The sequence below is a fragment of the Pantherophis guttatus genome, chromosome 3, assembly GCF_059756535.1.
Source record: "Pantherophis guttatus breed Tessera chromosome 3, ASM5975653v1, whole genome shotgun sequence".
NCBI classification, from domain to species: domain Eukaryota; kingdom Metazoa; phylum Chordata; class Lepidosauria; order Squamata; family Colubridae; genus Pantherophis; species Pantherophis guttatus.
In genome coordinates, this window is record NC_142065.1 from 9136697 (window position 1) to 9150756 (window position 14060).

General features: G+C 45.2%; 1 protein-coding gene across 2 annotated transcripts in view; it reads left to right on the plus strand.

Moving 5' to 3' along the window:
* The window catches only part of NKAIN4 (sodium/potassium transporting ATPase interacting 4), a 153860-nt gene that overhangs the window by 139129 nt on the left and 671 nt on the right, over positions 1 to 14060 (plus strand). The window contains exon 6 of one of the 2 annotated variants that reach the window (XM_087889019.1): positions 3289 to 3373. The exons of the other annotated variant lie outside the window; for it this stretch is intronic. Coding sequence (XP_087745145.1) covers positions 3289 to 3373 — 85 coding nt within the window. The remainder of the gene's footprint in view (positions 1 to 3288; positions 3374 to 14060) is intronic. 2 annotated transcript variants of the gene reach the window in all.

Sequence of the window (14060 nt, forward strand, 5' to 3'; positions counted from 1 at the left end):
CCTCAGATGGAGAGTCAACAGCCCCCAGATCTGGAGGTGGCTGATGAGGAAGAGGAGGAACAGCTGGGTCCAGTGCCTGACACGCGGATGTGCAGAAGGCAGAGGAGAGGAGAGCAGTGGAAATCTATGGGCCGGTCCTTGGAACAGAAGAGCCACCACTGCTAGCAAAGCTCCACCCTAGACGTGGGAATAAAAGGAAGGGGACAGAGATGAATAGGTGTGGCAGGCAACTATTCATCTCCCTGCCGGACAGACTTGTTAGCCTGCTGTGAGAGAGAGACTTTTTGCCGGGGCTGCTGACGCTCGTAATGAAGGGAACATTTATTTAACTACAGAGGGTTCGTCGCAGGGGTGAAATCCAAAATTTTTCCCTACCGGTTCTATGGCCACGGCTGGGTGGGCGTAGCAGGGGAAGGATATTGCAAAATCTCCATTCCCACCCCGCTCCAGGGGAAGGATATTGCAAAATCTCCATTCCCACCCCACTCTGGGGCCAGCCAGAGGTGGCATTTGCCGGTTTTTTGTTTTTTTTTAATTTGATTTATATGCCGCCCTTCTCCGAAGACTCAGGGCGGCTTACAGTGCGTTAAGCAATAGCCTTCATACTTTTGTATATTTATACAAAGTCAGCTTATTGCCCCCACAAACTGGGTCCTCATTTAACCTACCTTAGAAAGGATGGAAGGCTGAGTCAACCTTGAGCCTTGGAGAGATTCGAACCAGCAGTAAATTGCAGGCAGCTGTGTTAATAACAGGGTGCTTTAAACCACTGTAGTACCAAGGCTCTTCTCCGAACTACTCAAAATTTCCGCTACCAGTTCGCCAGAACCTGTTAGAACCTGCTGGATTTCACCCCCGGTTTGTCGTGTTTGGAACCTGGGTCGGAACAGCTAATTTGAGATTTACCCAGCACCATAACTCATTTTTGGGTTGTCCTTCTCCAAACTAATAGAGAGAGAGAGAGACAGGAAGAAAATTTAAGCAGCTTTTCTCTTACTTCCATTCTCGTCTCTTTGTCTGTCTCATCTCCTCTTTTGTTCAATTGTCCGTTTAATAAACGGGGCGGCATTTTGGAAGGATAACAACGTGGGGCAGGTAGCAGAATTGAAAAGAGAAGAAGGCAGCGGAGTTGGAGTGGAAGGGAAAATAAACTGTATTTCTCAATAACCTCAAATGGAAAGCAATGATGTGGCGATGATTTATCAAGAAATCCATAGTTAATTTCGAGCCGTTTCCTCTGCTCTCGTCTTGCAAGGTGCCAAGTCCCCCAATAATTAATACCTTAAAAACCACGGCTATTTCAAACTCTAGAAGGACATGGCCTTCCACTGACCAGAACTAATTGGCAGCGCTTTTATTCTCTGCAATTCTTTGAAATTGTTCCTTTGATACAAAGCAGGAGAGACAGAGAGGCACCTGGTCAGGTGATGTCAGCTCCACAGGATGGGCTGTTATAATAGAACGGTAGGAGTCTAATTCCCCTGCAGAAAAAGTGGCATATAAATCTAATGTCGTCACCGGGGATCCAGAACACAATATTTAAATCCTAACATTTCTTCAAGCCTTCGGGGATCCAAGGCTTGAAGAAATGTTAGGATTTAAATATTGTGTTCTGAGCCAGCTCCCCAAACATGATAAACCTCTTGTATTTATATCAATGATTTTTTTTATTAGGAGCGCCAGCAGCCCCGGCAAAAAGTTTCTCTCTCACCGCAGGCTAACAAGTCTATCCGGCAGGGAAGATGAATAGTTGTCTGTCACATTTATTCATCTCCGTCCCCTGCCTTTTATCCCCAGAGCTAGGGTGGGGCTTCCCTAGCAGTGGTGGCTCTTCCGTCCCAAGGACTGGCCCATAGAGTTCCACTGCTCTCCTCTCCTCTGCCTTCTGTGCATTCACTCGTCAGGCTCTGGACCCTCCTCTTCCTCATCAGCCATCACCAGACCTGTGTTGTGACTCCGACCCCCGAGGCCGACTTATCGGAGGGAGAAGGCTCCGAACATGAAGGAGAGGAGTTGCCCAGTCCTCCCTCTCCAGGACCCTCCTCTCTGGCAATGCCTCAGGTGTCTCCCGAAGGGTCACACGATCAACATTTGGACACTTGGCAACTGGATCGTATTTATGACAGTTGCGGAATAACGATTTGACTGAGATAGTATACCATTCCCTGCTTGAGAAGGGGGTTGGACTAGAACAGTGATGGCTAACCTTTTTGCCGTCGCGTGCCAAAAATGGGGGTTGCACCGGGGGGGGGGGTGTCACGCACGTGCGTGCCCACACCTATAATTCAATGCACCCCGCGCATGCGCATGCGACCCCTCCCCCATGCTTCCCCCGCTTTTGGCACACGATGGCACGGTGGGCCTGGTAGGCCCGTTTTTCGCCCTCCCCAGGCTCCAGAGGCTTTCTAGGAGCCTGGGGAGGGTGAAAATGGCCTTCCCCACCTACCCGGAGGCCCTCTGGAGGCCGGAAACGGCCCATTTCCCGACTCCTGGTGGGCCCGGAAGGCTGAAAATCAGCTGGCCGGCACACGCATGCGTGCTGGAGCTGAGCTAGGGCAATGCTTGCGTGCCCACAGATATGGCTCTGCGTGCCACTTGTGGCACACATGCCATAGGTTCGCCATCACGGGATTAGAAGGCCTCCAAGGTCCCTTCCAATGCTGTTAATTGCTGTTATTCTGTTAATTAAACGAGTGGTGCGATGGCTTAGAGGTGGAGCTCTCACCTCACACTCAGGAGGCTGTGAGTTCGATCCTAGGTAGAGGCAGATATTTCTCTCTCTCTGGGCACGTTGAGAATTTCTCTGCTGAATATAACTCCGCATTGGTGACAGGAAGGGCATCCGGCCAGTAAACGCTCACTTGCCCAGACTCCACCCTGCAAGGGATTATGGGGTTGTTACAAGAGGCTGACGACGGTGGTTCTGTTAATTAAACAACTTGAGTAGCGTCCTATGGCTAAAGTCTGTATCTTTAGGGTTTCATTTTATAGACGCAGGCATTGCTTGTTTGCAAACGATTTGGGGAATTTCCTAGCGCGATCATATCCAAATTATTAAAATGTGGGACAATTATGTGTTTAATTCTGTGGAAAATCAGTGGGGCCTTTGCATGCTTAGATGAGTTCATGAGTTCCTTTTATTTTTGCACTTTTGGTTTCCTTTTCTTTTGTGTTTTACGCCGACGTCTTTGCATCCTCTTCCGTGCTGTCCTCCTCACCTTCCTTTTCATTGTGTTTCAACTGTGCCATTGTTATTGCTTGTGTTGTGGATTTTTATTTTTCTTTCAGTTGATTTCATTGGTGGATTTGACCCATTCCCTCTCTACCATGTTAATGAAAAGCCTTCCAATCTTTTGTTCAAGCAGACGTACCTGTAAGTATGCTTGTAGTGAAGCTCCGAGGCTCTTTCCTTGGTGATTCTCGAAATAAATCAAAGAATTTCATTAGGGGTGATTACAGGGTGTGATTTTTAAAAATATATATGTGTCAAAATGGCTCCCACAAGAGTACAATACAAGTTCCACAAATACACTGCCCACAGAAAGTGGGTAGCGCTTGGATCTGCCTTGCTGGCGTTCTGTCTGCCTTTCTAAATTGATCTGTCAGGATATACCTAAAGAAAGAGAAATATGGAAGAAAATATCTGACTGCGCAGAGTGTGATAGACTGACGTTGGCACCGAAAAATAAAGGAGAGGCGGAATACTATGAGACCTGGAGTAGATTTTACCAATGGTTAGACTTAAGGAATGGAAGTCGGAACAGATAAGAACAACGGATGTGCCTATTGAAAGGAGATGTAATATATGCAAATGTAAGCGTCTATAAAAGGTTAAGTAAGTGTATATAATTGGCAATTAACAATGAATATTGAATACACAGGAGGCTTGTGTTACACTTTAGTTTTGTATGGCAGAGATAACACCAAGATGGTTGCATCATGTCCAACATGTTTAATAATATAGACAAATTTTAATAAATAAATAAATAAATAAATAAATAAATAAATAAATAAATAAATAAATAAATAAATAGATCTGTCAGTCTGGCTATCTATCTATCAATTTCTGTCTGTCTATCTATGTAAATGTCTGTCTGTCTCTATATCTATCTATCTATCTATCTATCTATCTATCTATCTATCTATCTATCATTTATCATCTATCTGTCTGTCTGTCTATATTTATCTATCTGTCTGTCTATCTATCTATCTATCGTATCTATCATATCTAGCTAGCTAGCTAGCTATTGTCTGTCTGTCTATCACCTATCATTTATCAACTCATCTATCTATCTATCTATCTATCTATCTATCTATCTATCTATCTATTGATCTATCTAGCTATCATGTTTGTCTATCTATCGTCTATCTATTTATCATCTATCATTTATCATCTATTATCTATCTATCTATCTATCTATCTATCTATCTATCTATCTATCTATCTATCTATCTATCTATCTATCTATCTATCTCATCTATTTGTCTGTCTGTCTGTCCTCTATCTATCACATATTTAAATAGGTAGAGCTTGGACTGACCCTTGTAGCCGTCATCTTGACTTCCACCTGAGGCCACCTCTGAATCTTGTGATCACAAAGATTCCCCAACTAATTTCATCAATTTTGCCAATTTTTCTGACTATGAAAATCCTGCACAGACCAAGGGATTGGATTCGATTCTTCCCAATCTATGATTCTAACCATCCGTTCGGTGTTGAGTCTGAGAAAAAGCTTGCCGATTCATTATAATTTTGCCTTACCAACATCGAACTGGCTAAAGGAAACATTTAGCAGGTTCCACAGATTCTTTCACTTATAACCTGCTCAAATGATGGTTAAGAAAGAAATTAAAAAATCAGCAAATTATGGTTATAACTTCAGACGCGGTGTAAGAATGTGGTTACTGAGATGCCTAATAGATAGAAGAGATAGAGCCAATTTGGTGTAGTGTGAATGTGCTGGTATAAAAAACCAGGAGACAGTGAATTCTAGTTCTGCCTTAGATATGAGAGCTGGCTGGATGACTTTGCACCAATCACTGGGAGACAGTGAATTCTAGTCCTGCCATAGTTGTGAGAGCTGGTTGGATGACCAATCACTGGGAGACAGTGAATTCTAGTCCTGCCTTAGATATGAGAGCTGTCCAGATGACTTTGCACCAATCACTGGGAGACAGTGAATTCTAGTCCTGCTTTAGATATGAGAGCTGGCCAGATGACTTTGCACCAATCACTGGGAGACGGTGAATTTTAGTCCTGCCATAGATATGAGAGCTGGCCGGGTGACTTTGGACCAATCACTGGGAGACAGTGAGTTCTAGTCCCACCTTAGCTATGAAAGTCAGCTGGGTGATTTGGGGGCCAGTCACTCATTCTCAACCCAACTAGCAATAGCACTTAGACTTATATACCGCTTCACAGTGCTTTAACAGCCCTCTCTAAGCGGTTTACAAAGTCAGCCTCTTGCCCCCAACAATCTAAGTCCTCATTTTACCAACCTCGGAAGGAGGGAAGGCTGAGCCAACCTGGAACCTGCTGAGATTCGATCTGCCAAACTGCTGGCAGCCGGTGATCAGCAGAAGCAGCCTGCAGTACTGACCTCTAACCACTGCACCACCGCGGCTCTTAACCTACCTCACAGGGTTGTTGTGGGGAAAACAGGAGGAGGAAGGAGCATTACTTCTAAAGTACTAAAGGCAGGATAAAAATCTAATAAATAAGAATATGCCTAGAATACTGGGGAAAAAAAAGAAAAAAAAGCAGGCAAAAGTACAATTCATAACGTTATCCGCTCACTTTGCAATACAGTACAAGAAGACCATCCAAATTTTCAGGGACCCTATAAATACTGCGGGGAGGGGGGGGGCAGCTTCTGCTTCTGCAAATGCACTTGGCAAAATTTACAACAGAGCAGGTCAGGAAGAATCTCCTGGTGGCAAGGTGGGTGGCAAACGAACGTGATTAATAAATAAACGAGGGAGAATGCGGGATATTGCTGTAACCCAGCTGCCCTCTTCTGAATTAGCTGGATGGAATGCAAAGCCAGTAAGGCCTTTGGCACCTCAATTGCATTCCTCTTGCATTCTCTTCTAGGCCCGGCATTTAATGCGAAAGAGAAGGAGCAGGCTGAGCTAATTTGACAGAGCTCTAGCAGTGTGGGATTTGGAGAAAGAAAGAAAGAAAGAACGGAAAGGAAAAGGAAGGAAAGGAAAAAAAGGAAAAGAAGGGGAAAGGGGGAGGCAGGAAGGAAGGAGATGGGAAGAAGGAAGGAAGGGAGGGAGGGAAGGAAGGGGAAAAGGAAGGGGAAAGAAGGGAAGGGAGGAAGGAAGGGAAGAGAGGGGAGGAGGAGGGGAGGTAGGAAGGAAGATTGGAGGGAGGGAAGTGGGGAAAGGAGGGAGGAGGAGGTAAATGGGAAGTAAGAAGAAAGGGAGAGAGGGAGGAAGGTAGGCAGGCAGGCAGGAAGGAAGGAAATGAGGGAAGGAGGGAGGAAGGGAAGGGAGGGGAGGGAGGGAGGAAGGCAGGAAGGAAGGAAATGAGGGAAGGAGGAAGGGAAGAGGGGAGGGGAGGGAGGGAGACAGGCAGGAAGGAAAGGAGGAAAGGAGGGAGGAAGAGAAGGGAAGAGAGGGGAGGGAAGGAGGAAGGCAGGCAGGCAGGAAGGAAATGAGGGAAGGAGAGAGGAAAGGAAGGGAAGAGGGGAGGAAGGAAGATTGGAGGGAGGGAGGAGAGGAAGGAAGTAGATGGGAAGAAAGAAGAAGCCAGTAGAGCCTGTAGTACAGTGGACTAAAGCACTGTATTTAACATCTGCTGCTTGCAATTACTGCAAGTTCGAATCTCGCCAGGCTCAAGGTTGACTCAGCCTTCCATCCTTTCTAAGGTAGGTAAAATGAGGACCCGGTTTGTGGGGGCAATAAGCTGACTTTGTATAAATATACAAAAGTATGAAGGCTATTGCTTAACGCATTGTAAGCCGCCCTGAGTCTCCGGAGAAGGGCGGCATATAAATTAAAGCAAAAAAAAAAAAAAAGAGAGAGAGAGAGAGAGAGAGAAAGAAAGAAAGAGGAAGGAAAGAAGGAAAGTACTAGAAAGGTTCTTGCTTGGTAGTTGTGGACTCTGGTTACAGAAACAGCCCTCCTTCCTATGTGCTGGATCTGAGCAGCTTATTTTTTAAAACAGAAACCAATAGTAACCCTGGGAAAAACATCCGGATGCTGTATGGATCTGAAGCTGCCAGCTTCATAAGAAACTTGGCCAGAGAAATACAGTCTGCTTCCATGGCGAGATGCACAGCATGGAGTCAAACTGGCTTCCGCCAATGCTTACCTCCTTGCAGCCCTTCAGATGGCCACTGATAGCTCTGAAGAATGGCGGAAGACCATTTTTCTCTGGCCAAAAGCAGCTTCCAAGCTTGCCGGCTATGGGATTATCAGATGTGGCTTTTGTCAAAGCCATCAGTGCATGGGCTGGAAACCATCAGCACAGGCTGGGCTGTCTCTCATCGCATTTGCCCAGCCCGGAAACACACTCCTGCTGCAAGAATTGCTTGGGGGGAAGCGAGGGCATCTGGGCGGTGGTGAGTGGGACAAGCTCCGCGGTGCAGCGCTCTGCTGCAATGGAGAAATGGACAATGGAGCAGCCGCACGGGTGGGAGTGGCAAATTTTAGCAACCGGTTCTCTGCCCGGTTGCTGGGTGGGCGTGGCCATGGGGGCGTGGCCTAGTTGGCTTCCTGCACCACGGGGGGGGGCTTTTTGCCCTCCCCAGGCTCCAGAGGCTTTCTTTGAAGCTCTGGGAGGGCAAAAATGGCCTCCCCTGGGCTCTAGTACTTCCGGTAGGCCCGTTTTTCGCCCTTCTAGAGCCTCCATGTGGGCCCTGCACTTACCTGGCATCCAAAATGGGCCACGTGGAGACTCCATGTGGAGGGGAGGGGCAGGGTGGGTGGGGTCAGCCAGTCCTTGCAACTACTGGTTCGACGAACCAGATTAAAATTTACATCCGGTTCCCCTGAACCAGTGGTGGGTTGCTTCCGGTTCGCACCGGTTCACAAGAACCGGTAGTAAAAATTTGTAGTAATTCAGAGAACCGGTAATAACATTGGCTGGCCACACCCCTGAACCGGTCCCCAGCCCGGTTGCCACTCGCTTAGCCCGCCCACCTCATCAGAGACTTTTTTTTTAACTTTTAAAAGCATTTTTTCTACAACCTTTTCCGCCGAAAAAATGCTTTTAAAAGTAAAAAAAAAAAGCCTGTGATGATCGCGCGGCTCAGCTGGGATCGTCGGAGGCTTTTAAAAGCATTTTTTCTACAACCTCTTGGCCGAAGAGGTTGTAGGGGAAAAAATGCTTTTAAAAGCCTCTGGTGATCCCAGCTGAGTTGCCTGATCGTCAGAGGCTTCTGAAAGAATTTTTTTCGGCAACCTCTTAAGGTTGTAGAAAAAATGCTTTTAAAAGTTTTTTTTTAAAAATGTTGGCCATGCCCACCCAGTCACATTACCCCCCACCAAGCCATGCCCACAAAATAAGCCACGCCCACAGAACTGGTAGTAAAAAAATTTTAGAACCCACCCCTGCCCCGAACTGGTCCGAACCGGCTGAATCCCACCTCTGAGCAGCCGGTGTGAGCGAAGGAGAAGGCCGCTTTCTCTCTTTCTTCTCCCTACTCCTCCTCCTTTCCTCGTGCCAGCCGCTCCGTTTCCCATTTCTCCATTGCAGCGCAGCACCCAGAATCCACTTTGATAAAGGAGGGGGTTGTAATTTAACAACCAGTTCACTCAGGGTCAGGCTGGCCATCGCGGGAGGCTCGTCCCACATGTGCAGTAGAGCTGGAAGACAGGGATGGGCCACGCCTCCCACAACGGCCTACCTGACCCTAGCCAAATCAGTTGTTAAATTATTTGAATCCCACCACTGGACCAAAGTAATAGGACAGGAGTTTTTTGATCTTATTAGTCTCCCTTAGCTTCTCATGGTAGTTATGAGAAAATGAAAAAGCCAGTGATTGGGAGAATCAAAGCAGGGTTTCAAACCAGATTGGTCTGGTGGTTAGGCCACTGGGCTAGAAAGTGGCAGACCATGAGTTCAAATCCTGCTTTAGCCATGAAAGCCGGCTGGGTGACTTTGGACCAGTCACTCTTTCTTTATCTTTATCTTTATCTTTATCATCTTTATCTTTATCATCTTTATCTTTATCATCTTTATCTTTATCTTTATCATCTTTATCTTTATCTTTATCATCTTTATCTTTATCTTTATCTTTATCTTTATCTATCATCTTTATCTTTATCTTTATCTATCATCTTTATCTTTATCTTTATCATCTTTATCTTTATCTTTATCTTTATCTTTATCTTTATCATCTTTATCTTTATCTTTATCTTTATCATCTTTATCTTTATCATCTTTATCTTTATCATCTTTATCTTTATCTTTATCTATCATCTTTATCTTTATCTTTATCATCTTTATCTTTATCTTTATCTATCATCTTTATCTTTATCTTTATCTTTATCTTTATCATCTTTATCTTTATCTTTATCTTTATCATCTTTATCTTTATCTTTATCTTTATCTTTATCTATCATCTTTATCTTTATCTTTATCATCTTTATCTTTATCTTTATCATCTTTATCTTTATCTTTATCATCTTTATCTTTATCTTTATCTTTATCATCTTTATCTTTATCATCTTTATCTTTATCATCTTTATCTTTATCTTTATCATCTTTATCTTTATCTTTATCATCTTTATCTTTATCTTTATCTATCATCTTTATCTTTATCTTTATCTTTATCTATCATCTTTATCTTTATCTTTATCTTTATCATCTTTATCTTTATCTTTATCTTTATCTTTATCATCTTTATCTTTATCTTTATCTATCATCTTTATCTTTATCTTTATCTATCATCTTTATCTTTATCTTTATCTTTATCATCTTTATCTTTATCATCTTTATCTTTATCTTTATTTGATATGTATACCGCCCTACTCCCGAAGGACTCAGGGCGGTGAACGGCCAAACAGTAAAATACATAAATACAAAATTTAAAAAAACAGGATAAAATCGAATTAAACAATTTGGCCCAGACAAATTAAAACACCCCAATCATTTAAAAAAACAGATTAAAATTTGCATATTAAAAAGAAAAGAGGGAAAACATTAGGCCAGGCCCGCCTGGTGGAATAAAAAGGTCTTCAAAGCGCGGCGGAAGGTGTACAGATCCGGGATCCTCCGTATCTCCGGGGGGGAGCTCATTCCATCTCTTTCTAAGCCCAAGCCACCTCACAGGATTGTTGGTTGTGGGGAAAATAGGAGAAAGAAGGTGCATCAGATATGTTTGCTGCCTTGAGTCATTTGTAAAAATAATAAAGGCAGAATCGCTGTCAGGGGGTTGCAGGAGGCTGTGGCAGCTGAAAACTGAGCCTGGGAGGGACATAACGTGGCCCTCCTGAACGGCATTTCCGCTGGCAGAGGCACTTCGCTGTTTTCAGGGTGGCCCCGCGGGGCAGATCTAAGCTCCCCAATGGGTCGGATCTGGCCCGTAGGCCTTGAGTTTGATACCTCTGTCCTAGAATGGTGAAAAGGTTGACTCAGCCTTCCATCCTTTCTAAGGTAGGTGAAATGAGGACCCAGTTATGGGGGCAATAAGCTGACTTTGTATAAAATATACAAAAGAATGAAGGCTATTGCTTAACGCATTGTAAGCCGCCCTGAGTCTCCAGAGAAGGGCGGCATATAAATCAAATTTTTTTAAAAAAAGGAGATAAATACTCCTTGAGTTTCAGGATTGTATACCTTCCAAATTGCTCCTCATTTGAATGGGATGCAGCCAGAGATTAAATATTGATTTTTCATGCAAAGTGGGGATACACGATGCCTCTGTGGAGCAATGGCAAAGCTGTTTGCTTTACTCATCCAGAGGAGAAAGAAGGTTAGGGCCAGCAGTGGGTTTCACATTTTGTTACTACCGGTTCGCCGTGCATGCGCATACGAGCTTCGTGCGTGTGTGCACCTTCCCCACATGCGCCCGGCTGTCTGGACATGCGCTTTGCTCTAACGTGCCCCTTCTCCGCATGCACCTGGCCTTAAAAATGTGCCTAAATATGACGGCATAGTGGCGGGGCAGGTGGGTGCCGCGATCTCTGTTACTGGTTCTCCCAAACTGGTCCGAACTGGTTGAATACCATCTCTGGTCAGGGCCGAAGTATAAGAAGAAAAGATGGGCTTAAGGAACCAGGGAGAGGTAAAAAGGAAGGTGGCCGATGGTTTTGCAAGCAAGATGGCATAACAATGTTGGTGATTAAGAATCCCTGCGGCCCAGAGTCGTGCTTACATCCTGGAAACGTATGAGCCCCGAGTACGGCGGTAAAAAGGACCCTGTAAAAATGCCTTCTCGGAGGTACGATGGCTGGCAATTAAGCATCGCTCACTGACGCAACCAAGAGAATCGAGCATAATAAGGAGCTGCGGGTTTGACACTGAGTGATTCCCTTCTGTGGGGAACAGAAAGTGCAGCCTTTAGCAGATGGGCTGCCAATTGCAAAACCTGCCCTGGAAGACCGCAGAGACGCTGCACGGAGCAAACTGACCGGCACTAGTTTTCTCTCCTCTAATGCTTGCAGGTTTCCGGTGAATAAATCCTTGCACGTATTATGATGACTTTAGCGGAGCACAATTCTTTCTTGCATGACTAACGGTCTCCTAAGGGTGCTGCAAAATGAGGAGAGTGGAAGGAGAGAGGGAGAAGAAAAAAAAACCCCATCGTTTATCCTGGCTGGATCTTTGGGTTTTCACAATAAAGTGACTTCACGGTTGCAAAACTCGGCAGAAAATAGAAGAATGGAATGGAATGGAATAGAATGGAATAGAATAGAATAGAATAGAATAGAATAGAATAGAATAGAATAGAATAGAATAGAATAGAATAGAATAGAATAGAATGAAAAGAGAAAAGAGAATAGAAAAACAGAGTTGGAAGGGACCTTGGAGGTCTTCTAGTCCAACCCCCTGCTTAGGGAGGAAACTCTATACCAGTGATGGCTAACCTTTTTGCCATCGCGTGCCAAAAGTGGGGGGAGCGCGGTGGGGTCACATGCACGTGTGCCCACATCCATAATTCTATGCGCCCTGCCCCCCCGTGCTCCCCCCGCTTTTGGCATGTGATGGCACAGTGGGCCCGGTAGGCCCGTTTTTTGCTCTCCCCAGGCTCCAGAGCCTTTCTAGGAGCCTGGGGAGGGCCAAAACGGCCTTCCCCAACCTCCCGGAGGCCCTCCAGAGGCTGGAAACAGTGTGTTTCCTGACTTCTGGTTGGCCCAGAAGGCCCAAAAATCAGCTGGCTGGCGCACGCATGCGTGCGGAGCTGTGCTCGCGTGCCCACTATTATGGCTCCATGTGCCACCTGTGGCACCCGTGCCATAGGTTCGCCATCACGGCCCTATACCATTTCAGACAAATGGTTATCCAATCTCTTCTTAAAAACTTCCAGTGTTGGAGCATCCACAATTTCTGGAGGCAAGCTGTTCCACTGATTAATTGTTCCACTTTAAAGAGCACACCTCCATGGAATCACTATCCTCTACTTGATGCTTCGGGCTTGCTGGCATTCCAATATCTCAGAAGCTGCCACAAAGAAGAGGGGGGGGTCACTCTATCTCCAAAGCATCAAAAGGCAGGGCAAGAAGCAACGGATGGAAACCAATCAAGGAGACGACCAACCTAGAAATTTCCCCGACAGTGAGAAAAATCAACCAGTGGAATGACTTGCCTCCAGAAGTTGTGGATGCTCCATCAGTACAGGTTTTCAAGAAGAGACTGGACAACCATTTGTCTGAAATGATATATTATTATTATTATTATTATTATTATTATTATTATTATTATTATTATTATTATTATTATTTTATTTCTATACCGCCCTTCTCCCGAAGGACTCAGGGCGATGTACAGCCTGATTAAAAGCACAAAGACAGACAAAATTTAAATAATTAAAATTATTAAATAATTGGCTCAATTATAAAACCCCCAAATTTAAAATCCCACATTTAAAACCAATTAAAATATCTCCCGCTTGAGCAGAGGGTTGGACTAGAAGACCTCGAAAGTCCCTCCCAACTCTGTTATTCTGTCAGAGATTTTTTTTTTTTTAGAATCTGCAAGATTCTGTTAAGGTAACATTACAATAAATTTAGACTTAATACTTCTGGATTTCGAGTGCGTTTTAATCTGGACTGCCTCACAAGACTGGCAGCAGCCTCGTAAGTCTGAAAGGGCATTTCTCCCCTTCCCCTTCTCACCTTTACAGTCCAAGGTATTAGGGAGGATCCTTTCTGAGATGTTTGCCATGCCCTCCTTCCTTCTGCGGATTTAGCTGCCACTTTGTTGTGGCCCGCCAGCGGCCAGAGGAGCTAGCAGCAGAGTCGGACAGTGAGGAGGTTGGGGAGGAACATGGGCCAGTCCTGGAGGCTGGGGGAGGCTCGGACGAGGGCTCTGCGTCGGAGGCAGAAAGGGGGCCAAGGCCGTCTGGCAGTTATCAGCTGCCTCCGGAGTTAGACAGTAGTGAGGCAGAGGAACAGCTGGAGCCTGTTCTCAGTGTGCGCAGAGCTGCCAGAAGAAAAGAACAGGTAAAAAATCAGGGTCGACTCAGGAGTAAAGCCACAGGTGGACAATGAATGGCCCCTCCCATAGGAAATAAAAGAGGAGCAAAAGGGAAGTGGGCTTTTGCAGGAAACAATTCGGTCGTTTGGTCGTTCGGTTCAGGAGTATGAATCTGTCGAGACTCTGTGCCAAGTCTTTCCTTGCACAGCACTGCAAGTTTGGAAAATATTTACATGGCAGCTTTCCAAGCTAGATAAGGTCTGTGGTCATAAGTTCACCTTTGAAAGGCTGTTTGCGAGGCCTTTGCTGAAGGCGAATGAGAGGAATTCACATTCGTTTAATAAAAGGGGTTTTGTCAGGACCAAGACAAAAGCTTCGTGCTTTTTGGGGAAGCCTAGGTCACACACTTGTCTGATAGTGTCTTGTCTGCAGCTCTTCCTCCCGTCTCCCAAAACCATCTTCCCGTATC